Raw genomic sequence first — 27,386 nt, 5'->3', positions numbered from 1 at the left:
CTTTACTGCCCTGTGGAAAGTTTCGTGTGATTGAATGAATGAGCCATTGTATCATTGCTAAATTAAATGTTTCTGCAACTCGAAAGCCATGATCCCATAAAGGATGATGAAGATTTGGTCCATAGCATACTATTTATGTTATCTGTCAAATAAAAAGTTGTTAGATAGCTCATAAAACACAACTAAATGACTTTTATTATTGGAGGCAAGTCAAAGGAGCGTCACGCAGTCTCTGCAGGAAAAGTCAGGCTTCTAAATCGAGCAGTGAGTAATCGCTCATCTGCTATCCCTCGGCCCAACAGAGAGGAGCAAAACTCCTTCATGAGGAAATGTCTGCGCACTTAAAATGAGAACTTATTTTATTTTCAAGACACTCACCTGAAAACAAATGTGAGGCAGGATTCGCGTCTTTTGTTTTTCCAAGCGGCAGCTATGAACGGGAGAAAAAAACGCTGTCAGTTAAGTAGCCTGCTAGCTAGCCGTAGTTAATTGCTAAACGGGTGCTAACGGCTAACCGTTTATCTTAACTGTGTTATTGTTATTGAGGTAGACGTGTCTTTAAGGTATAGTTTACGTAAGATGTGATGTGTTGTGTGTGGTTAATCGGGGGACACATGTCGCTGATAAACAAGTGTACTAGTAGTTGTGAGTGTTGACAGTGTAGCTTTGCCACCTGGTTCTGTTTGCTACCTGTGTTCAACAGCTAGCCACGTAAACTGCTCCTGCCTGGTGTTGACGTAGCAGCAGCAGCTAGCTTTCCTGTCCTGCTGCCAATCTCACATTGCCCAATTCTTTTATATGAATTAGGATCTCCAACTCGTTGACAATCTCCTTAGCAAACCAAACACACCCCGAACAGCACTAATGACATGAAGAAGTGTGAGTCAAAATGCTTTAGCTGGACTTGATTGTGTTCCTGGTGCTTGTTGCATTGAGCGGATGATGAAGCGGATCATCTGGCTGATATCAGGATTAAACAGACGAATGATGAAGTTGCTTTTTGCCCTCGCTTTGATCGCCTACATTGCCTGTAAGTACTCTGAATGTCTCTAAACTGTTAAACTGTCATAGTTCCTGTGATTGTATGTCACCTGAAAACTTTGAGGAATTTAAGCTGACACAAAACCACACATTGTTTGGTGACCCAGCCTCCTGGAGAAATGTTAAAGGGTTCAAGCTCAACATACAGAACACAACAGCTGTTTGACAGGAATGTCTCTCAGGAATTTCAACTGACACAACACATTGTTTGTTGACTAAGCCTCCAGACTCATGGTGACTTCATACAGGAAAAAACTGCTGGAATACAGGGATGGATGTCTGTCTGTCATCATAACTGGGAATTCATGTCTCCTGAAAACTTTACAAATATATTATGCCGGGGGCCGGGGCCAAGTCTCCAGACTATCAAGTGTTGAAGGGCTCAGATTCAGAATGCAGGACACATCCATTGTACCATTACACAAATGTTTGTTTATTAGTGTTTCCCCTTAAAATGTAACATCTCAAATCCAATTTTATACGGAGAGAAGGACAGTGTTATGTTATAAGTGGAAGGGGAATCAAGCTTTTCAACTAAATGTACATCTATGGGAAGTAACTACTGTTCTAGTATTCAGTGGTTTCTGCTTCTTTAATATGAGGTCAATGTTGGCTCTTGGAAGTTTTGTTGCACAATTCGCACCAAGTTAAATCCATCTAAAAATGTCCCAGACGATTAGTTTAAAAATAATTTACAGATTAATCGATATGAAAGAAGTTGTTCATTGCAGTTTGATTGGTATTTACAAGAAGTAAAATGTTGTTGCAATTGTTGTGATGCAACATCATTTCAGTACTTCCCAGTCAACCTTTTCTATTTTTGATTGACTTGGAAACACCCTATAATTTGGTCTGCTCTGCGTGATGCATTTTGAACAATGTGTCTATTGAACCTTAATGGTATTCTCTTTTTTTAAAAGGTGTAATGGCAACGTTTTTTCCATGCATGTTGATTTATATTTATGAAACAACTTGTTTTATTAAATATAGCCACTGTAATGGCAGATATTTATAAAGAGTCTGAGCTCATCTGTTTCATTTGGTTTCATTTGGTTTTCATATTTGCTGATTATTTTATCTTGTAACACGTTGTACGGTTGAACTGACATTGAAGGGTCAGAGTTGTTTGAGCGTCGCTGCAGTCAACAACGTCTTTGCCAAGACCTCGACAAGTCCAAATCCAGGCACAGTCAAGTCTGATTTAGAAGCAAATGAAAATAGACTTGAGACAGATCCAAGACTGTCAAAACTGATCCTATCATAAGGCTATGTTCAAATTACAAAAGTTCATACAAAATGAAATGAGATTTTCTGCTCTCATTTGACAGAAATCAGATTTTGGCTTGATTCGTGTGTGCTCCTAAATCAGATCACTTGCCATGCACCGCTGTGTGAACAGTAATACAGGAATTACTGTCTTTATCACCTCTCAATCACTATTTCTAACTTGTTAAGACCATATAAAGCTTAAAGGTCACCTATTATGCAAAATCCACTTTTTTACGTCTTTTATACAAACATGTGTCCCCTCTGAAATTGATTCTGAAAGTTTCAGGAAAAAAGATTTGCTCACTTTTTGTCCTGATCCATTTATATTAGGGATGCTCCGATCGCCAATTTTGGGGCCGATCGCCGGAACCAGTATCGGCTGATACCGATCGCCGATCCGCTCGAGTGGGCAGGGCCTATGGGGATCTTCCATTTAAAGTGATGTTTAAAACTCAGTTAATGGGGCTCATTCACTGGCGCTTCTACAAACAACAACCAACATAATTATTACATTCAAATGAAGTACATTATTCAAGTTTACATTAACAATAACACGGGAGAAATGAGCGGAAGCGCTCTCTTTTCCTCTCTCCCTCTCTCTCTCTCTCCCTCCCTCCCTCTCCTGACAGCCGGTCCCTCCCTATCCGTCTCATGCAGCTCACTGATCCAGTAATGAGTAACCCGACAGTGAAGAATAAACATATTTATAACTAGTTTAGCTTGTTCCAGAGGTAGATAAACTAGCTAAGTGTGTTAGGTCTAACTCTTAGTGTGTGTTTTCCGCTCACCGGTCCGTCACAGCGGGTGGAGCTGCAGGATTTCTGCTTCACACACGTTGCATACCGCTATTTTACTGTCCTTAAAATACTGCCAGACTGGTGAAGCCATTTTGGCGAGCTTGTTTTGCCGTACGCAGAGAAAAGTGTCATGTATTTTACGTCATATGATCGGCTCTTCTGATCGGCCTTCATAGAGGGTACCGATCGATCGGCCGAGAGTGAATATCGGCCGACAACGATCGGCGGCCGATCGATCGGAGCATCCCTAATTTATATAAAATCCTGTCTTAAAATGAGCTGATCAGATTTTGACCACTTTATGATGTCATAACGATTTTTTGGCTTGTCACCATTAGCCAATCACCAACCAAGGTACCCCCCCCCCCCCCCCCCCCCCCCCCTTATCACCTGCATCTCCTTGATATTAAGTAGGGAACTATGACCTTTTTAAGCACAGTTTTAAATATTATAATCACTATTAAATCAAATATTAAAAAAAAAAAAAGATTGAAATACCCGCTCTTTTTGAATTGTCGGTTTTTATGCAAATACATGACAATAACAAAGTATAAACAGGATAACATTGAGAATATTTTAACGTTTACAGCGTCTTCACTCACTCTATTTTGGGCGGAGTGTGAAGTTTGGTAACGTAGATCACGGTGTTGTTGTTGCTCCTGATTTAGCAGAGCTCACTGCTGCTATCAGATGATTACACTCCTGTAAATACCTTCATGTTATAAACACACCGCACATCTGAAATACACATTGTTGTAATATAGTCTACTCAAAATCGGCCTATTATGGCCTGACAAAGCCTTCTTAGGGGGTCAGCGCCTATATTAAAGGTGGGGTAGGTAATTTTGGAGAAACCAGCTCGAGTGCGCTAGAATTTGAAAATACACAGCCGGAACAAATCTGCCACTTCCTTACAGAGCCCCTCCTCCAACACACATGACCAATGAGGGGCACGAGATAAGTTTGTGCACAGATGGAAGGCTGACAGGCAGGTAGGCCATCCAGTTATTTTAGCCGGGCCGGCTAAAATGATTGGTCGTGCTTTTTACAGTACTACGACTTCCACAGATGACATTTTTTTATGGATTTTTTGTCAAAGCACTTAAGATATTCATTGCTATGGGGATGTTAAGAGCATTCCATGGAATATAACAAAAAGTGTATCTCGAGCCGGTTTCTCAAACTTACCTACCCCACCTTTAAGTGTGAAGATTAAATAAAAATAATAATAAATACCGAGATCTGAAAGACAAGATATTACCCGGTTGGAATTCAATACTAATGCATTCACTAATAGTCAGATTTTTCACGGATCAGTTTTGATTATTTACAGATCAATAATTGACCATCCTCCCATCAGACAATACACATGTGAGCTGAGAAAAAGAAGATAACCAAAAGAGCTTTTCCTGCTCGCTTGTCTCTCTTTGGCACCTTTTCTCTTATCTACAGACTAATGTGACACGGCACTTTACATGTACTTTATTCATGATTCATTTGGTGACAAGTTTTATTTTTCTCTCTTTCAGCTGTCTGGGGAACATATACCAACATGAGGTACAGTAATGAATGTCTAACTACTTCAATGTGAAATATGTACCTACTGCAGGGTAGCTGAAGTCTTGGTTTTAAAACACATTTGATCAGCAGGAGTCATTTTACCTCTTGAAGAAAAAGAAGGGTGTGTTAAGATAATGGCAGCAATCTTTTCTAATCCATAGAAATACGATTTCCTTGAAGCAATCTTTTAGCAACACATGACGCACAATTCCAACACATCCATTAACAATGGGATGGCGTATATGTAAAATCCTGTATTACATCTAACTTTATATTTCTATGTGTATATCTTCATATAGTCAATTAGATGGAGAAAATATGATATATGTCAGATTTTAGCTAATAGCTTATTTCCATCTAAACTACCGGTACTAACATTTCAAAATACAGATCTATAAAATATAAATGCCAGCACATTTATCCGTACATCTATAATCTTACAATTCATGGCAACTGAATACTTAAATCACAGTCAAATTAATGTTTGCAAAACTGGTTGCTCAAATAATTGTGGTAATAAAGGTAATCCATCTGAGTAATGCTAATAGTGCTGACATATCTGATAAGTGCCATAAAGCAGTGAAGCTCATAGTTTTTTTTACACTGCAAATAAATCCTATTACAACCAAATGTATATTGAAAGGGATAGCCACCACAGTACAAGTTATTTAACTGGACAGCTATCACTTCAGATCAGAATCAGATTTATTACCAGGTAGGTTTACACGTACGAGGAATTTGACTTGGTGTCGTGGTGCATAAAAACAAGAATTAAAAACACAGGTAGAGAACTAGAAAAATATAAAAAATAATTTAATATATATAGTAACATATAACAGTATTTATATTTGAAATGGAATGAAATAGAGGAATAAAATATGAAATAGAAATCAGCTGTAATACAAAATAATGTTGTACATTGTGTGTGCATTAATGTAATGCATATAGTCTGATGTACAGATGTAACAGTTGTGAATATGCAGTGGGGTTTATTTGTAAATCATTTTGTATAATCACACAAATTCTGTGTTTTATAGTAAGTCATTCTGTGTTCTTCATTTATTGAATGTTCAATACCTGACAAGGTCGGAGATCAGTGGGCGGAACCTCTGAAGTGTAGTCACTGTACTCAGGAGATTATTTTTGTGGGTACACCCCCCCTTTATATTGTGTCCCTCACATTTCCTCTTCCCTTTTTGTAGATGTTCCACGTGAGAGGAGTCACTGTGAGGGATGATAAATGTAATACTGATTTGTTACATCTGTTGTCAGATTAAACGGAGATCGTCCAAACTGTATGCTGGCTCGGGTCTCGTCCATGAAAAACGCAGAGACCGCTTAACGACACCGGTTACACAGATATCAATGTGGTTATATTAGACCATTATTGGGAGTGTTGCAAACCAAAGCGCTGCATTGCTTTATGGCAGTATTATATTTGTATACAATTAATCATTATCGTGATTTAACTGGGGTTGAATTTGCTGATCTATTTCCTGGTCGGTTATCCACGAATAGAACATTGACAATATCAATATATACTTTTTGATATTATGACAACAACTGACTTTTACTGGAGGATTTTACTCGTATGTGCCTACTGTATGTTAATGGTTGGGTTGGAGGTCTTGCGTCATGTGTTGCTCACTAACAACGTGCTTCAAGTCAATAGCTATTTTCTCTGGCTTCGTGATGATTGCCGCAATCATCTTATGCCCTTCACTTGTATGAAGAGATATTTTTTGGGAGGAGCGGGAAGTTGAATAAGGTTAATCACTAGTCATGATGAGTGTGATTATTATCAGCATGAGCCATTGTGCTGCTGGGTGCAGTTTGACCTGTTTTATTGACTGTCCTGACAACAGCGAGACAATCATGCCTCCCAATGTCACAATTCACTCCTAAGGGTTAACGTTACATTAAAAAGTCGATTTAAACTCAGTTATCAAATACATCATATTTTTTAGACAGATGTATACAACCTCATACTTACTGTGGACCTTACAGAGCTAAATCATACTGCTGCATACATATTTATTATTTTTTATTTTCATATTTATTACTTGGCACAAAACGGATCCCTTTCAGTTATAGCTGAGTTGTAGTTGCGATGCTAAATATATTAGCAGGATTGGTGGATTAAAGAGTTATTGATTTATTCAAGGGTTCAAAATATTCACAAGACAAATGTTATTTCCCTCTCATAAAGAGGGGCATGTTGAAACCAAATAATTAAAGTAATTCATCTGTTGTATTGTTAAATGAATGTATAGCATCAAAAGTTATTATTCTAAAGATATTCGGTCTATCTTCAGTGTCTTTTTATATTTTATTTATTTGAATGAATAATGTCCATTTGATTTAATTCGATTTTTTAAATATAATTTGCAAAATGTTTTTTCTGTTTTTGAATTTTTCTAAAAATATTTTTGATCTTTAATATTTTTTTCAGTTTTTTACGCATACTTCCTGTTAAACATTAAGCTGTCTTTGGCTCTATTTCTGCTGGAACAAATGTACATTTCCCCTCTGTGGGACGAATAAAGGGATTCTGATTCTGAAGATACACGTAGAGATATTGTGATTAATGTGGGATTTTAGTCGTGTATATATCCACTGTTAATGTGTGTGTTATGTGTTGCTCAATAACGTCGTACTTCAAGTCAATATCTGTTTTCCCTGGCTTTGCGAAGATTGCCTTCTCTTATCCTTTCCTTGTCTTTAACTCTCTGATCCTAGATCAATACAAGAACACGGAGAAATGAAGATTGAGCAGAGGATTGATGAAGTGAGTCTGACACGTCTTTTACAGGTTCAATAATATCTACTGAACGTTATCGCACATAGTAACTCTCTTTTTTATGCATGTATTATTCCACATGTACTTGTATAAAACCTTGAAGGCATTATTTTGATATGCGTTCATTTGCAACCGCTACATGCTTTAGCCTAACATTGATTTATTAGTTTGACCATGACCAATACAGTGCAGCCTTAGCTTAGGCTGGAGCCACACGAGGACGATAACGCAAACGGACCGCAATCGTTATCAAAAAAGTATTCCGTCCACACGCAACAGGCACCAGAAACGTGTCCGTTCACACGAGACCGCTCGAAAGCGCTGGAGAAGCTGTAGTACATAAGCCAGGCCTGTAAGTGGCGCTGTAGTCCTGCCACAAAAGCAGCGAAGAAGACTTCCCGCGCATGGTTGCCATGGTTGCCCTTCTGTTTATTCTCTGCTGTGGACGCTCTGGCTCTTTTTCTCCCTCCCCGAGGCAAGTGTTTGCTGCTGCTGTAATTCTCTCCGGTAGTCCACCAGCAGATGAAAAACACCCACCTCTCCGCCTCTTCCAAGGGACGAGGGAACCGTGCGGCAGAGTTTCAGTTAGATTTTTTTCCGCCGGTCAACATGTCCGTTAAAGTTTAAATCTTCCAGACAAAATTAAAAAGTGCCGGTCAAAGGTCTTCTTTGTTATTTATTGAGCTTTAAAACAAATGAATAAGGACTCTATATAATAATAATATAAGAATAAAAAACGGAGCCTCTCTTTTCCTCCCCCTCTTCTGACAGCCCAGCAGCTGATCTCTGAGCAGGAGAGGTGGGGAGAGGCGGGGCTATTGCTTCAACGTTATCAGGGAATGATCGTATAGGCGTAAACACGGAGCCGTTTGCCCCCCCAGAGCGTTTAGTTTGCAGATCTACCCACCTTGGGACCCGTTATCGTTATCGTTTTCTGCGTTTCCATGTCGGCCTCGTGTGGCCGAACCGTCTATCTGATAGTGAACTGTAGCGGATACGACCGTTATCGTCCTCGTGTGGCTGGGGCTTTAGTCATTTACTGTAAGCCTGGGATGTTCGATTTCTTTTTTGCATTGCTAACACGAGTCCAATTATACACTTATCACGCCACTGATACGTCTGAACATCAAAGTGCCCCAATTTATTAAATGAGAAACTTGAATACATTATAACAGATGTGTTTAATACATGGACAAACTTTAAACAATGGCTAAATTATTAGTCCTATGTTTAAAAAAAACAAAGGGCATATTTGTTATCACCTTTTTAAGTAAAACACCTCAGTTATAAATTGTATTTAAATGATGTGTGACATTTTAATTGCTAACTGGTATGGCCATGAAATTATTAAAAAAGGTACAAATAAAAGTATATCTTTTTTTTAAGCATTCAAGTGCTTCATGATCTGCTGCTAGTCTCCAAATGAGATTTTCTCAGGTGGTTCCTGAGTGTTTCCTGAGGTGTTAATGAGTCTCTAGGTCAACAATCACCAAAACACAAGTGGTACTCGCATCCACTCTGTGTGTAATTTATGTATTGTGTTCTTCCTTGAGCCACTTTTCCAACGTTTATGAAAATTAGGCCAGTAGTGTTTTCGTTATCCTCCTGACAGACAAACAATCCAAACCAAAACTCTCTAGGTGGAGGTTATGATCATCACCATGTGTGCCATTTTTATTGTATTTGTGATTAATCTTGAAGGCCCTCCTAATCTACTTATCACGCTATATTTAACTTCACATGACCTCATTGACTAGTGGATCAACGCAATGTTAACACACACACAAAGTGTTGTAGGCAACTAGACTACTATTCTAATTGGAAAAATGAATTCACACTGCGTCGTGTATCATGGTTTGGCTGTGCAGATATTTCCCAAGCCAATTGTATTTGTAATCTTCGTTGTGCAATGAGATGTCTATTATGAAACCTGTTAGGTATTGCAACCACTTCAGGAAACAAACTAAAGGTCGCTGAGAGGCTTAGGATCGAGCCTTGTTGCCTTTTTTCTGACATGCTTTCAGAAATGAATGCTGAGATCCAAATCTTCACTTTCTTAATTCAATGATAATGGTCAACTTGTATAATAACGAGCACATACATATGATTTGAAGAATCCAACTTTCATCAGAGTTGGGGTCACACCCTACACAAACCTACTCATAATTGATCACAAAATAATAATATTATAAACAAAGACCAATACTAAAGTATGAACAATCAAAACCCTTATAAAATGAACTACATACATCACCGCTTTCTGACATTCAGGGCTGCTACAAGTATCTTTAATGCAAGTTAGTGAATGGTGCAAATGGAGGAAGTCTTTTCAAGTCTGGCTTTAGTCGAAAGGGCATTTCAAAATTGAGACTAAAGATTGCAATTTAAGATCATAATTGTGAATACACATTTTAAGATATTGTTTTTCACCCACCCATAGATGAAGATGTCATGAACACAACCTTACATTAACATGCTGATGTTGTAGTTTGACCTTTAAGACACACCGTAGGACCAATTCAATCTTAACAAAGCATCGACTCCTGCCTGACCTCATGTTTCTCTCTCTTCTCCACTCTCTTTAGGCTGTGGCTCCTCTCAGAGAGAAGATTCGTGATCTGGAACAAAGGTGAGTTTCCCTCTTTGATACACACATGTGCAAACACCTGCTCAAAGGTAATGAGAAAAATATATAAGACTTATGAAGCCTGAAATACTTGCATGTTTTCTATATTGTAGTACCAACTCAAATGGTCGGCCCTAATGACTAGAATTAGGACCCAATGTTATATGCATATTTTAATTATTACTTTAAATTGTTCTCCCCAAAACCATTTAATACTCTTTCAAAGCTAAACTAAACCTCCCAGTGCATCTGACGGACATTAAATGAGCCTCTAAACGTCCATTATCAATAAGTTACAGCAGTTTACAGAGCATGAAAGAGAAGCAAGCTGTGCTGATTTGCATAGCTTTCCTCACCAGGCAATACAAAAATAGATGAGAAAGCAAGATTAGAAATATGTGACCTCAGGCTAGCAGGCTTTCTATGAATAACACCAACACTGTACTGACCGTTGCATTGCAGCTTCTAATGGTTATTATTTATTTTCCAAGACAGATCAATGGAACAAAACCGACAGCATTATTATACATGGACATAGCTATCGCACAGACAAGACACACAAGGAGGGACGCCGAGGGTTACAGCGTTTCATTATTTTATGCATGCGTTTATTTTTAATACGTGGTGTTACCATAGGAACCATATCATCTTATCTTGGCACATGCTTTACTCCAACTCCAATTAGGACATTTTCTTTTATTACAAAGAGAAGAGGCATGTTGTTGTAAATTCACAAATGACCTTCTAGGGTCTCATTAATATTTCCCACCGCTCTACCCAGATGTGACAGTAAAGATGCAGCTTCTCCCATTCGTATGAGCTTCAGAAAGTCTTCCAGCTATTTATTTAAGTTAAAGGGGACCTATCATGCAAAATGCACTTTTGTACGTCTTTTATACATGAATATGTGTCCCCGGTGTTCCAGGGAACTCACCAAGTGTCAGAAAACACAACCCTCTCTATTTTCCTCCATACCCAAATCTCTAAAAAAGGGGCTGCAACGGATCTGATAAAAACTGATCCAGATTTGAACACTGTCCTGACGTCAGGACGGTGGCGCTACGGCTATTGGGCCAACTCCACCAATCAGGAGGAGACAGCCACGGCCATTGCCGTTCGAAAGCGCTGGAGACGCTGTAGTACATATGCCAGGCCTGTAGATGGTGCTGTTCTCACTGAATCAGCCCTTGCAAAAACAGTAAAATGCATGATCTGTTTGTTTTTTTTGTTTTTTTTAAAGTATAAATATGCCTTATATAGGTATGGTCCTACACTATATTATTCAAATATAGCATGATAGGTCCACTTTAAAGTACTTTGCCTTTCTATCTTTAGGGTTAATAAGAATTATACGTTTTGTTGCAGGGCATGCTAACGCTATATGCTATTGTACAGATGTATATGGACATAGACCTACACCCATATTCATGATCTTTAAGAGTGTATCCCTTAACTACATGTTAAGTTTTTTTTTAAAGAGGACATATTCTGCTCATTTTCAGGTTTATACTAGTATGTAGTGTCTCTACATGTCTCCATGCTTTAATGTTCAAAAAGCTCTTTATTTTTCTCATACTGCCTGTGCTGCAGCACCTCTTTTCACCCTCTGTCTGAAACCAGAGCCCAGTCTGCTCTGATTGATTAGCTGACCGGCTCTGTTGTGATTGGTCAACTGCCTGGAAATGTCACTATAATAATAATACATATTACATTTATATAGTGCTTTTCCTGGTGCACAAAGCACTTATCAGTAAGTAATCAAAGGAGTCCAATGGAGGCGTTACAGCCTTTGCAGATCATTTATATATAAAACACACTTCAGGAAAGGGACTTCAGGCTATTATTCAGATATTCATAGCAAAATATATAGGTACCCTTTTATCTGTGTGAGAATAGCTTTCAATTGCAAGTAAGAAAGGAAAGAGGATTCTTTCAGAATGAATTGTGTTATGTTTTGTTTATCAACAGGTTTCCCACTGCAGATTTTTCCATCCATTTTTGTGTGAAAAAGGAATACCTCCTCTGTATAATTTAAACCACACTAACAGAAAGATAGATCGATGGATTATTCTACCTTGAAATGGGTTTGGGACAACAGCGTAATGATGCTACAGAAATATAGATTTGTTATGCATATATCTGTTCACGCCTTGAATGCTAATGAGACCGATATAAACAAAGTCACTTGTTTGTATTGCTCCGATTTCTACGGTGTGCTGCTTTTTATAAACCTGCAATATGTCACAGGATTATGAAACCCTCTGTGATCCTCCTGAGAGGACACTGTGGAGAGCTGCATGTAGCCTCTAGGTATTCTGTTATGCTGCAGCTCCCGATAATGAACAGATTGTGCTTCCTTGACACATGTTTGACACTTTGCTGTTGAGGTATACGTATACTCAGGCTATTTTATTGATTTAAAGGACAAGTAGTAGGCTTTGTTCCAATTTAGAGGAACCAGAGAAGACTAGTTTCTCAGAAAAGCATTTCACTTATCTTGTTGTTTTCAGAGCGGCAGGAAAATACATAAAAAACCCATTTATTGATTCTTCATGAACTATTTTTTACATTTATTCAGTAGATATTGATCTGATTTGCTTCCTTCTCATTAACCTTCTCTTCCTTTTCTTCTCCCCCTCTAGTTTTTCTCAGAAATACCCACCCGTGAAATTCCTGTCAGAAAAGGATCGGAAGAGAATTCTGGTATGGGATAAACACGATTTCAGACGACCTTTACAATAATCGTTATTATACTGAAGATTTAACCCTGATTCGAGCCACTAGCTGCTTAGGGTTTGAACAGAATGAAGTTCTAATCCTTATCTTTCTCTGAATTAAATCTAAACGGGGAATTTCTGGTTTTACACAAAATGGGTCTTATTGTTAGCTCTGCGGCTGTGGCCCTGTGGATATTTATGGTTCCAGGAAAATGTATCCTGATGACTTTCGCTATCCTCCTGACTTTTCATGAAGCCCCGTCAGGAACTTGACATTTTTGGGTTCAAGTGAAAACATTTTTAATCAGTCAGGTTAATTTCTGACTTTCTGTCTGACACCAAGAAAATGTTTTTGATTACTTAGCAAATACAAAAAAATGCTCCACTGATGTTTTACTGTTGTTTTTACCAAATGCCTCTTGCATCAAAGGCACAACGTTTAGGATTACTGAACCAACAACACTTTATTTTTATTTTGACGGCAGTTATGGTCAGCATCTGATTGGTCTGCTAGATAAAAACAACATGGGGAAGTGCAAATTGGTACACGTTTATTTATAAAGCTTTGTTGGGTAAACTCCCGTATTATATCTGCTCTCTGATAACACAGAGAGTTGCAAGCAGCTATTGTCTGAGATCGCATGATGTAGTCTTGTTAGATGTGCCAAGAGCAAGGACTGTCTTAGGTAAGACAGCTTTTATGTGCGCAGCTCCACTTGCTTGGAACAATCTTCAGCAAGAATTGAAACTGAGCAATCTCATTCCTCTGCATGTTTTTAAAGCTAGGCTAAATGAAATGCTCGTTGATACTATGGGTACTTGTAAATGTCTATAACTATGTAAATGTACCTGTAAATATGATGTCCTTTATTGTTTCATGTGGAACCTATTTGCTGCAGGTCTCCCTTGAAAAAGAGATCTATGATCTCAATGGGACCATCTGGTTAAATAAAGGTTTGAAATGAAATTAGATGAGAATTGGCTTTTTAACCAATATTTAGCACCATGGCTGCTATAAGTGTTTTAAGTTCTTGTATGCACATCTTGTATAAAGCTGTTCATACTGTGGTTAAATGGTAAAAGTAGTGTACTGTACATTTCCTCTTAATTTTCATTTCAAATAGTGTACATTTTTATCAATTAATATATTGTTTTAATTTCTAAGACAAGTCAAAGTGTCTGCTGAGTAAAATGCCCGTTGATTTAGACTTCACTCTTCCTTTAGAGTACATACAAAAGTTTAATGAAACACAAATATGTATCTTCCTTTACTGACATGTGTTTTCTTCCTCTAGATCACAGGTGGGGCGGGGTTTGTGGGTTCCCACCTGACGGACAAGCTGATGATGGATGGCCACGAGGTGACGGTGGTGGACAACTTCTTCACGGGAAGGAAGAGGAACGTGGAGCACTGGATCGGCCATGAGAACTTCGAGCTCATCAATCACGACGTGGTGGAGCCGCTCTATATTGAGGGTGAGTTGGAGAATAACTGTGGGAGGGGATACATTGTTTATTAATACTTTAAGACCTGGTTGTCCAGAAGTAACTACATGTATTAAAACTATGAGAAGCCGGGAAGCTTTACTACTGATCACAGTACAAGGTATCATATGTTTCAATATGGAGTATGACCATAGTGTAGTGTTTCAGAAACAATAAAGAAAACTTCAGAAATGTCATTGAAATGCAGTGAAACATGAGTGGGTTGGGACTTTGGTTTTCCCTTAGAAATGAATTTTGTATTATTTATGCAGCATATGACACATTTAGGCACAGTTTTTGGTCTGTTTACTACGGTTCAAGGTTCTCCCAGTGTTCAATTCACCTCAGTGGTTTCAGGACAGAAAAGTCCGGAAAATATGCTTTACACAAACCACAATGAGTCCCTAGTGCAGGAGACAAATGCTTCAGTATTTCCTTTCAGTGTGTTTGCAGGATCAGGAGATCATATATCTAAAGTCTTATTTGGTAGCAGTTAGTAGCGTTTAGGCACAGTAGCGTCTGCTGTCACTGCGGGGAGGAAATGCATTCATCTCAGTGTGTTGTTGACAGAGAGTGCTATAATGACTTCCAGTGAGGCTGTTGGTTCAAACTGTATTTGATTTGAAAGAGGCCCTATTATATGTTCTGAGGTTTTCCCTTTCCTGTAGTGTGTTATAAAGGTTTGTGTGCATGTAAATGGTTTGCTAAAATCCTAAAGGAAAGGAAGCCTCCATTAGACTCCTTTTGTTTCCTTTGAAACATAATGAATTCACTGTGTAACACTGTACTTGATAGGCTAAGGGGCTGGACATCTCTAAGCAGTTGACCAATCACAACAGAGCCGGCCAGCTAACCAATCAGAGCAGACTGGGCTCTGGTTTCAGACAGAGGGTGAAAAGAGGTGCTGCAGCACAGGTAGCATGAGAACAATTAAGAGCTTTTTGAACATTAAAGCGTGGAGACATGTCACAGCAGATGCTCAAAATACAAATATGATCCTGAAAATAGGCATAATGTCCTCTTCAAGTATTTTATTAATGCTTACGACGCCATTCAAATCATACAAATATAACCTGGCTCAGTCACTAGCAGAAGTGAGACTGAAAGTGGTGGATACTTTGCTGCTTTATCGACAAAACTACTCTATCTTGTATTTAAAATTAATCTGTCATTTAAAAGTCTGCTACTACATTTAGTTAGATCAGACAGCACTTATACCTCATGCGATGCAAAACAACCCTATTTGAATCGTTGTATATAACCTAAAAAGTAAAAAAAACCTATAGAAGGAAGTAAGGATACTAAGAAAGTTGGAAATAAAGAGAAGAGAGTTTTGAAACTGTTTGTTTTCTCAATTTATCTCCAACAGCTTGTTCTCCCCCGATTGTCACCTCACAGTACGATTTCTAGGTGGGGGCTCACAATGATTGGCCAAGAGAATCGATGCGTGTGATGTTTTCGTTTGTCTGTTTGTTTACTTTAGACCAGTGCCAAATGCAACCTGTTGAGCTCTGCTAGGCTCAGAGACGACGGTGGATTTGAGATGGTGGGGGGTGGGCCTTTTGAAATGCTGAAGGAACAATGAAAGAAATTGATAACAGCACTTTTTTTTTTTTAGCAATGGCAGGCATGGCAAAGAAAAATAGAAAGCTGAGTGTTGATGGATCAAATAACATACTGTTGGAAAAATATCACTCGCGGCTTGAGCTTCAATATCAGGATACATGTATTTATTATCCTTGCAAGAATGAAAGTAGTCATCACATGCAGAGCTTATGATACAATTAGTTCCAGATCAGTGTCCTTCAGATGCTAATATACAAGACAGGGTGTTATTCAGTCACAAGATACGTGAATACCGGTTCAAAGCAGTATTCTATGCTTTGTTCAGATTAGCTAAGACCCACGTAAGCAATACACATGTCAATCATATGTCTATCTCCATAGAGGCTGAATCATCATGTTAATCACATACTGTAGCTATCGTATGTCTAAAATAGTCCTGACGCTCTTCTAGGTAATCATACATCCTGTCATGTACACAGCTACGTAGGGCCTTTGTTATCATGTATGTGCTACTCTGATATTGGAAGAGTACATTCAGTAATTTCCCAACATACCTATAACTGCTAAGGTGTATTAATATCTGCTGCCGTGAAAAGATGATTTAATTTTGTACGCAGCAGTATACCTAATGTTTCTGCCTGATTCAGCTCAAGGCCTTGGCTCCAGTTTTAGTAGGAAGACACTGAATGATCCATCAGAGTAATATAATGCATGAACAGTACCAGTGCTGCATCAATTCAAGGAAGAAGTATTCAGATCTTGTACTCAATTAGTAGTAGAAATACCAAAGTTTAGGTATACTCAGTTACAAGTCAAAGTCCTGCAATCTGAATGTTCCTCAAGTAAACATTTTAGCATGAAAACATACTCATTATGCAGATTGACCCATTTCAGAATAATATATGATATGGTTTGATTATAAAGTGTCAAATAAATGTGGTGAAGTAAAAGTACAATATTTACCTCTGAATTGCAGTGACGTAGAAGTACAAATCAGTACAAAAATATAAAACTCAATTACCTACAAGTACCTCAAAACTGTACTTCAGTAAAGTACTTGAGTTAACTTGAGTAAAGTTTATTTTCCACACTAACGATACATTGATACAGCACAGAAGTATCTGGTTTACATCAAACAAAGTAACTGTTGTTATGAAATACTTCGTTTCACCTCAGTGTAAATGACTCCCACAGAGCCGCTGAAGATTATGTTTAAGGTTACGCAGGCACCAGAAGACAATATTTAATAAAACTAGTAAACACAACTGCATCATAAACCTGGTGTCCCTGTGTCAGTAACATAATGTTCTTCCCTGTAGTATCACAAATCCTCACAGTCTTCAATGCAATGTAACAATTTTGTGATAATGTTACAAACGGGAACATGATCATTTTGTGGGGTTTGCATTTTGATTCAATGAAGAGGAATTGAAGTAGAAGGAGTCTTGCTAACTCCGTGAAAATGACCACCACATGACGCCTCATGACTGTCGCCAGAGTTATATCCTGGCGCTTGGAAGATAAAGAAAAAGCATGAAATGGAAATGACTCCAAACAACGCACTCAGGGAGACTTCCTGCTGCTGCCATTCGAATAAAAAGTCTGAGTCAAGGGGTGTTTCTCAATCGCGAGTAAAGCTGCTTCAGAGCCACTATTTCAAGCATACTACGTCATCGAGTGCCGCCGAAGTACTGTTCCAATCTCCAGCATACTTGGAAATCTACCGAGCCCGGCATACTCCGTTTGGAGAAATATCGAGGCTGCACATGAGTAGACTCCGCGGTCTTAAAATCCCCACAATGCTTTGCACACGGACCAATTTCCCCAAATCTGCGGCGGAAGATGTAAGAGGCGGGGCCTCTCATATGACGCACACCTGCACACTTGCTAGCCTGTTCCACTCTTTGTTTTCCGAATGCCAGGAAGTATTCTTGCCTCGCTACCAAGCAAGCGTACTCGCGATTGAGAAACACCCAAGGTCTCTGTATCTAAGGACATGAAATGTAATCATGAATACAGAAATATTGTGGGAGAAAATGGAACAAGCTGTGAAAGGGAATATGTTTTCAGCCATGAATCAAGAGGTCAATCCATCAACTGGTGATTACATTCACATTGAGAGGGAAATTGAAATGCTTGAGAAAATGATTAAAAAAAAAGAGCACCAGAAAATGGGACGGAGATTTAAAACGTATTGAAAACATACAAGGCAATTAGACTTTATTGCAGAGCACAATGTGCCCGGGCTTTTGTTAGGCCTAAGCCAATTGCATATAACATTTTCAGGTTCATAATAATATGTTGTGCCTCCAATGTGACGTGTCTCCATGCTTTAATGTTCAAAAAGCTCTTTATTTTTCTCATACTTCCTGTGCCGCAGCACCTCCTTTCACCCTCTGTCTGAAACCAGAGCCCAGTCTGCTCTGATTGGTTAGCTGGCCGGCTCTGTTGTGAAGAGTTAACCGCTTAGAGAAGTCCTGGCCCTTAGCCAATCATGTACAATGTGTTGTAGCGCTAACCAAAAGAAGTGTTACATAGTTATCATGATTTTACTAACACAGGGGACACTGGGTTTACATGCACAAAAACCTGTATTCCACACTATAGAGGACGCACTATAGGAAAGGGAAACTCGAAAAGCACAAAATGGGCCTCTTTAAGTATCATGTAGCAAATGAGTCGGTCACGTGTCACATCTCTTTCTTTGCAAGATAAAAGGCTGTAATTACTGCGCTATGAGCTACATAGAAAAATGATGATGTAATTTGGCTCTCACAGTTATAGACATTGAAAGCAACAGACAGCTTTTAATGCAGTCTTTATAATGCCTAGCTTTCAGTAAAAGCTTCAAGGTCAAGGTTCCAAATGAGCTGCAGAATTGATAAATGGAAAAGATCTTCTGCACTGTCTCTGAAAAATATGTTTTTTTGTTCATGTTTGAACTCTTGTCTTTGCAGTGGACCAGATCTATCACCTGGCGTCTCCCGCCTCTCCTCCCAACTACATGTACAATCCCATTAAGACACTCAAGACCAACACCATTGGCACTCTGAACATGCTTGGTGAGTACATTAAGAGCACTTAACGCTTTGTCACTTTATATAATGGACTCAAAAATAAGGCTTCATGGTGACATTTTCCTGTAACAATGTTGTCAAGACTTCGAGGTCTAATTTGAATCCGCCCACATTTACACGGTGGGGTTTCTCTGTAATAAACATGGCTTTCTTGTTTCAATTTCCGAAGAGCTATGCGGTATGTTGATCTTTTATATTGCAACAAAATAAAATATAGTTAATATTCCACAAAATATTTAAACATAACCTCAGTCCAGATCCGGCAGATACAAATGTGTTTTTATTATATATATTTTTACCACAATACTTAACCGAACATTACCCTCCCTCATTAAATGTTTCACTTTTATCCATGCCAATTGACTTTTGAATCCAGCAAGACACTCAGTGAGTGTCAAAACCTTGTGTGTTGTCAAAACCTTGTGGCTTTTAATACTAGTTGAACATTACATTTTTACATTTGTATGTGTTTTTTTTAATATGTTTCTAGTTATTGTGCTTTTTTATCATGTTTTTAATTATTGTTTTATTATTGTACTCCCATTGTGTTATTTAATATGTATTGCCTGTACAGCACTTTGGTCAACTGAAGGTTGTTTTAAATGTGCTATATAAATAAATTGAGATTTAACATTTCAAAAACAGGTTCCCATTTTAATATTATATACATTTTTTTAATTAAAAAATAAATCCAATCCGTACAACCAGAAGAACATTTTGTATCTCAGCCTGTGGAGTGAGACTATGGAACAGTGTGAATGTGGAGCTAAAGTGATGTCCAGACATTAACCATACTGTATATGTATATATGTCAATCAACAAGTAAAGCAGATTAATAATAATAACAACAATAATAATTAATAATATTAATAATGATAATTATTAATAATTATTTATAGATTATAAATAAATAATTTAGGGACAAGGGGGCGAGATTAAATAAATGATACTTCTTCTCACTCCTTTTCGAACACTAGATGTGGGACTGTTTATGTTGCTTATGCTGTTGTTGTTGTTACTTGTCACTTTGTTTTGTTTTGTCTTGCATGACTATGCCCTGCAACATTTCTTTGTTTTTTGTAATTATTTATTTTACTTGTTCTAAATCAAATGTATCAATCAATCAATCAAAAAAACTGATGAGGATATGACCTCTCCTCTCACTGACCTCTCTCCTCAAACATTTCAGAACTTCTCTTCTGTAAGTATTGTCAAAGCCCTGTATGAATATCGATGTAGAGCTTTTACACTAGAAGACTGTTCCCACTGTGTTTTAAGGGGAAGAAAGAGACCGGAGCAGACTGATTGATTTCCTGCTCTTTAATTATGTCTTCGCTTAATTAAAGAGCAGGAAATCAATCACTCTCTTTTTATCTCTCGTTGAGCTGAGAGTTTTGTTGTTTGTCTTTCAGGTTTAGCCAAGCGTGTGGGGGCCAGACTTCTGCTGGCTTCTACTTCGGAGGTCTATGGAGGTAAGGCAGAGACCCCCCCCCTCACTCATCTTTAAATATTGTGCTGCCGCTTTCTAATAGAGAGGCGAAGTCCCTCCCCTTCCGGTTGAGCTCCATGGGACCTTATTTCGGAAAAATGATGTATTGAAGTCAATGGGGAGAGAAAGATTATCTTTCGATTCCGTTTGAATTGTGCCACGAATTACACATATGATGTTTGTCAATTTAAAAGATAATTTTGCAAGTCAAAAAAATAAAAATTGTGTCGTAAAACTTTGAAGTAACACTTTTTTTGTGTGAAACGCTCAATGAACTACATCTCCCGTCTCGCACCACACACCAAGACGGCCGTCACGTTGGCACATTTCACTTCTTTCTTTCAGAATGAGGCGAAAAGTATTAAAAGAGGTGAAAATCACTCCAAGTCTGGGCATGTTGAGAGCTGTACATACACACAAGGGGAGTTAGTCGGTTCGTAAGAGCCAGCATGCGGGACCGGCTTTACAAGGTTTCGTTGAGTAACACGAGTGTAATGTGTAACGTTAATGACATCACTTACGCGACTCTGGGATTTGTAGTCTTTCTAGTTGCATATTTTTCATAGTCTTATATTTCAACAGTTTTACAACAAACTGACTTTTTTGACATGGAAATTATTTTTTTAAGATTGACAAACATCATATGTGTAATTCGTGGCACAATTCAAACGGGATCAAAAGATAATCTTTCTCTCTCCATTGACTTCAACATATAATTTTTCCGAAATAAGGTCCCATGGGGCGGAAGTAGATGGGCGGGACTTCGCCTCTCTATTACTTTGTGAGCAAATGTTGAGCTTTATGAATCTCACATCAGGATTCTCGATGGACTTGTTTTTTTTTTTCTTCAAATACATACTTACATGATTGTGACGAGCATAATATTTGTTCCCTGCCCAACTCTCTAAGTCTAAGTGCTTGAACTCCGTGAATGGATGGAACTATCAACAAAACAACAGCGTTTTATTCCCCAATGTCATATTTAATAGAAAAATAATGATGCACCTCTTATTGGAGAAAGAAGAATGGAGAACAGAGAGGTTTAGAGAGGGACAAAATGCTGAAAGAATGTAAACCAAAGAGGGAGATGGAAAACAGTTCCATGTTGAGCACAAACAGCTCTCTTAATCCTCGCTGTTATAACAAAGGGCTGCACTCAACTATAAGGTTCACCGCTGTCCCTTTCCACTTATAGAGGGTTGGGGTTCGATTCCCTGCCTGTCCACCTATAAAACGCCCAAGGTAACGCAGCTTTATTTCTGTTCTTTAGTGGCTCACATGGACACTTGGAGGTCATGCAAAGAAAGTGTTATGCATGTTGTGTGTGTGACAGAGTGCAGAGAGAACATGGGCAAAGGGGATTTGTTTGTCCCATAAGAGGTGCATCACTATTTTTCTATTAAATATGACATTGGGGAATAAAACGCTGTTTTGTTGATAGTTCCATCCATTTATACATACTTCATCCTCCTGTCACGGAGTTCAAGCACTTAGACTTAGGCGCCGTTTACACGAGGAGAAAACTGCTTGTATCTGCATAGTTTCGCGTGCGTATAGCCCTATTATTTACACGAGGCCGATAGAAACTGACCCCACAAACGATAACGGGTCCCAAGGTGGATAGATTTGCAAACGAAACGCTCTGGGGGGTCAACCGAGTCCGTGTAATCACCTCTATACGAATATTTCCTGAAAAAATAGCGATAGCCCCGCCTCTCCCCACCTCTCCTGCTCACTGCTGTAGCAACTATCAAAAATAGCTGTGTTAATTAAACGCACAAGGGGTTCTCGAATGAAATAATATTATAAAAGGCAAACCAGAATTGTTAACGCCCAATATACTCCTTAAACAAAATAAACAGAGTCAGATTTCATGCATTGATCCATTATATTGACAAAGGAGCGATCTCACCCGGTGTTTGTAGAGAATATCTCTCTTTCTGAGCCGTCCTCTCCACGGAGACGTGCTTCTTGGTCGGTCGATGCAATATCCACAGATTCGGTTTCTTTCAGTTAACTTCCCCGTTGCATTTATCCATATGCTGAGGAAATGACTATATCCCGCTGAATACCAGCAATCGCCACACACACTTCCTCCTGTCAGTAGCTACTGCTAGTGCTACTGCTACTGACCATGCTACAGATATTAGTGCAAAATCTACAGCTCCTCTACCACAACCATCAGCAACAAGTGGACATGGAGAATTACATGAACTACATGTTGCTAAATACACCGCGGGGCTTAAACAGAAGGGTAGCCATGGCAACATTGCTGCGGGGCTGCTCGGGCTGCTCTTCTTCGTTGCTTTTGGTGTATTTTGGCGGAAGTTACAGCGCCACTTACAGTCCCAGCATATGTACTACAGCGTTTCCAGCGGCCTCGTTTGAACAGACACGTTAAATGAAACGAATGCATGTGAACGGAAGACTTTTTTGAATACGCATACTGTGCATAAACGCAAACGGTCCCGTGTGAGTGGGGCCTTAGGCTCACAACGTTTGTGTAGTACATATGCCGGGACTGTAAGTGGCGCTGTAACTTCCGCCAAAATACACCAAAAGCAGCGAAGAAGAGCAGCCCGAGCAGCCCCGCAGCAATGTTGCCATGGCTACCCTTCTGTTTAAGCCCCGCGGTGTATTTAGCAACATGTAGTTCATGTAATTCTCCATGTCCACTTGTTGCTGATGGTTGTGGTAGAGGAGCTGTAGATTTTGCACTAATATCTGTAGCATGGTCAGTAGCAGTAGCACTAGCAGTAGCTACTGACAGGAGGAAGTGTGTGGCGATTGCTGGTATTCAGCGGGATATAGTAATTTCATCAGCATATGGATAAATGCAACGGGGAAGTTAACTGAAAGAAACCGAATCTGTGGATATTGCATCGACCGACCAAGAAGCACGTCTCAGTGGAGAGGACGCGCTCAGAAAGAGAGATATTCTCTACAAACACCGGGTGAGATCGCTCCTTTGTCAATATAATGGATCAATGCATGAAATCTGACAATGTTTATTTTGTTTAAGGAGTATATTGGGCGTTAACAATTCTGGTTTGCCTTTTATAATATTATTTCATTCAAGAACCCATTGTGCGTTTAATTAACACAGCTATTTTTGATAGTTGCTACAGCAGTGAGCAGGAGAGGTGGGGCTATCGCTATTTTTTCAGGAAATATTCGTATAGAGGTGATTACACGGACTCGGTTGACCCCCCAGAGCGTTTCGTTTGCAAATCTATCCACCTTGGGACCCGTTATCGTTTGTGGGGTCAGTTTCTATCGGCCTCGTGTAAATAATAGGGCTATACGCACGTGAAACTATGCAGATACAAGCAGTTTTCTCCTCGTGTAAACGTCGCCTTAGAGAGTTGGGCGGGGAACAAATATTATGCTCGTCACAATCATGTAAGGTTCAAGAAGAAAAAAAAATCCAGTCTCTGTATTAATGCTAGCGCTGGGTGACCATAAATCCACTGGAATATACTATACCACACACACACACACACACGCCCACACTCGCCCACACACACACACGCCCACTCACTCACTCCCAACCTTCACCTACCGCTTCATCTCAGGAAAGGAGACTAGATTGTCAAACCCAGAAGACATCACCTCAGAGGGGGGAGAGTTGATGAAAGCACGTTGCAGCATATTGCTTCAGTGTAAAGCTTACATTGGAGGGCAGTTGTTGTGGAAATTGCTTGAATACATGCGTCAACACTGTACCGCAGACATATTAAGTGTGAAGCGATGGAAAGGCAGAGAATTAGCACTGCGCTGTGATTTAAAGGAGCACTTTGAGTGAATCACAGATGAGCTATGCAGCCTTTTAAGTAACCCTAGCCATGTTGCTCTCTTCTCTACATTCCTCAAGTGTCACTGGGACCATACTTAATGCATTACTGTGTGTAAAACCAGTAAAACCTGCCAAAAGCCCCGGGGCAGACAAATGAAAATGAATTGGAAACGCTAAAAGCAAGCAGCCCACATGGCATGCACATTCAACATTTGAGGGTACAAACTATGCACAAGAGTTCATATTGAAAGGTTCACATTTCCTATTTTAAAAAGGAACATGTTTTGCTTTACTGGAGCTGCAGATGAAGAAGACTAGATGGCGGGAATGCTGACCGTGCACACCTCCCTGATGATGATGAACCCTCCCCTAACGCTTCTTTCAAAACACTTGAGAGACAAAAACATGACATACAGCTACTGTGAAAGGTTTAAAATAAATATTGTCACTTTACCACCACACACACACACACACACACACACACACACACACACACACACACACACACACACACACACACACACACACACACACACACACACACACACACACACACACACACATATATTTTGCAAATTCCAACTGATTGACAGCTTATTTTTGGTCAATTTCTACCTTTATCTTCACCTAAATGCATTTTCTTGAATTCTGGCAATCTCAAAAGTATCACCAAATGATTGGGCATCCCTAATTTAGTTGGATATGACACCTTAAATGTTTTTCTACAATATTTGGTTCCAAAATTAAGCGTGTTTGAACATTTGACCTGAGAGAGACTGGCGGCCATCTTGGATTTGACCTCTCACGGTCCTCACGGGTCAAATCTGACTTCCCTCCACATCTGAAAATAAACCTTCTGGTATGCACTAACTATGTTAGAAATGTCATGCTTTTCTCATAAAATGCACAATTGTTGTGCTTATCCGCTGTACTAATATGCGCATTTAGAAATATGATTATGACATTTATTTAGCTGATTAAATTATTTTTAGTTAATATAAATCCAGAGGCGGCCTACAAAAAAATGCCATCACAGCCACTTCATTCAAGATCCCTTAGCTTCTACATTTGTGCTAAACATGTTTTAAACCGTTTATTTCACAGATCCAGAGGTTCATCCACAGAACGAGGAGTACTGGGGCCACGTGAATCCAATCGGTCCTCGTGCGTGCTACGATGAGGGGAAGCGCGTGGCAGAGACCATGTGTTACGCCTACATGAAACAGGTATCATTACCGCACGGTGTTCATTTGAAGGGAAATCAGGTTAGAAAGAGGTAGTCATTTTTTTTTGATTGACACTCAATTGTCTCTGTGACTTTCATCAGTAAAATGCTTTGGTTCAACGGCACACTCCAAGATGGCTGGAATGCAATAATCAAAACGGTAAAATAATAAATCCATTGTGGTTGTTTTCTCAGATTTAATGGTTATAAATAGAAAATGTCACAGCTTTCTGGTGAGGAGCATAATTACTTCTAATCTAATATGTAAAGTGCAACGATGAGTATATTCTTTGTTCCATTGGCATAAAATCAATTGAGGAAATTATGATTTTTTTTGTACAATGTAATTAATAACATACAAATAAGTTGTTTATCATGAAGCCTATTGTATGAATAGATTTTTTGACATGGTTAAGTCTCAGTAAATACATGACAATCAATCATTGGGTTATTATAGAGGTCTGTGTTTTCATGAATGTTTCCTTAAATATCCTGACTGGATGATGATGAGACTTTTTGATCATTTCCCCCCGCCGTGACTTGATTGACGGCAGCCTTTGATGATCAGATATGATTGGCTTCTCTTGCGTTGCCTCCAGGCAGGTGATATTTATTTATCTGCCTCGTCTCCTGCTCCTCCTCAGCTGCTCATTATTTTTTTCACACTTTCTGGGAGAATTCTCGCTAACAGACGGCTTTAAATATCCAGGTGTCAGTCGTTTGAGCACGGGGACGAAGATATCACTCATTACATCTTTTGCCCAGTCATGTAATCGAAATTCATTAACATTTGAAAACTGATGAAAAAGCATTTATTTCCTTCTCCCCACACAGAAGGCAAACATTATGAAGATGGAAGACATCAGTGGATTCTAATCTCCAATTTATTAGATTTATTTAACAACATTTTATTATAGGCAAACTATTCAGTGACATTTGAAGCACAGCTTAATGTAATCAAAGTTTAAAAAGAAAATGCATTATATGAAAGGATGAGCATCTCTAGGCTTTTTGCACTTTTATTGATACTCCTCAATAAAAACTTTATTTTAGGAACAAAAGGAATAACACGTTTTTGTTGCTGATTTATAATAATAAACTAACCTTAAAGGTGGGGTAGGTAATTTTGGAGAAACCAGCTCGAGTGCGCTAGAATTTGAAAATACACAGCCGGAAAAAATCTGCCACTTCCTTACAGAGCCCCTCCTCCAACACACACGTACGCGCACATGACCAATGAGGGCACGAGATAAGTTTGTGCACAGATGGAAGGCTGACAGGCAGGTAGGCCATCCAGTTATTTTAGCCGGGCCGGCTAAAATGATTGGTCGTGCTTTTTACAGTACGAAGGCTTCCACAGATGACATTTTTTTTATGGATTTTTTGTCAAAGCACTTAAGATATTCATTGCTATCGGGATGTTAAGAGCATTCCATGGAATATAACAAAAAGTGTATCTCGAGCCGGTTTCTCAAACTTACCTACCCCACCTTTAAAGAGGAGATACCATGCCCATTTTCAGGTTCTTATTTGTATGTTGTGCCTTTGACATGTCAAGCTCTTTATTTTTATCATACTGCCTGTGCTGCAGCACCTCTTTTCACCCTCTGTCTGAAACCAGAGTCCAGTCTGCTCTGAATGGTCAGCTGGCCGGCTCTGTTGTGAAGAGTCAACCGCTTAGAGATGTCCCGCCCCTTAGCCTATCATGTACAATATGTTGGAGCGCTAGCTAATAGGAGCACAAGTGTTACAAAGTAATATCACTATGTTCAGGAAGTAAACAAAGGAGTCCAATGGAGGCGTTTCAGGCCTTTTCAGACCATTTACATGCACACAAACCTATATAACACACTACAAGCGAGGGAATTCCCCTCAAAACCCTAATAAAGTCTCCTTAAATACAGTGTTGGAGGTCACCAGGTAGCGAAGAGCAGCAGT

At 39.1% G+C, this 27,386-nt stretch overlaps 1 protein-coding gene across 2 annotated transcripts in view; it reads left to right on the top strand.

Annotated features, from left to right (window-relative positions):
- The first annotated feature begins 276 nt into the window (after positions 1 to 276).
- uxs1 (UDP-glucuronate decarboxylase 1) overlaps positions 277 to 27,386 on the top strand; it is a 42,666-nt gene continuing 15,556 nt past the window's right edge. For both annotated transcript variants that reach the window (XM_034128754.1, XM_034128753.1), the window contains exons 1-9: positions 277 to 1,030; positions 4,637 to 4,664; positions 7,407 to 7,455; positions 10,053 to 10,096; positions 12,736 to 12,796; positions 14,106 to 14,286; positions 18,819 to 18,923; positions 20,351 to 20,410; positions 25,328 to 25,449. In XM_034128754.1, the coding sequence (XP_033984645.1) occupies positions 940 to 1,030; positions 4,637 to 4,664; positions 7,407 to 7,455; positions 10,053 to 10,096; positions 12,736 to 12,796; positions 14,106 to 14,286; positions 18,819 to 18,923; positions 20,351 to 20,410; positions 25,328 to 25,449 (741 nt within the window). In that variant the 5' untranslated portion in view covers positions 277 to 939. The remainder of the gene's footprint in view (positions 1,031 to 4,636; positions 4,665 to 7,406; positions 7,456 to 10,052; positions 10,097 to 12,735; positions 12,797 to 14,105; positions 14,287 to 18,818; positions 18,924 to 20,350; positions 20,411 to 25,327; positions 25,450 to 27,386) is intronic.

The sequence above is a fragment of the Trematomus bernacchii genome, unplaced genomic scaffold, assembly GCF_902827165.1.
Source record: "Trematomus bernacchii unplaced genomic scaffold, fTreBer1.1, whole genome shotgun sequence".
In the NCBI taxonomy this organism is placed as follows: domain Eukaryota; kingdom Metazoa; phylum Chordata; class Actinopteri; order Perciformes; family Nototheniidae; genus Trematomus; species Trematomus bernacchii.
The sequence above is the reverse complement of the archived record's forward strand: the minus strand, read 5'-3'. Positions and strand labels throughout refer to the sequence as shown.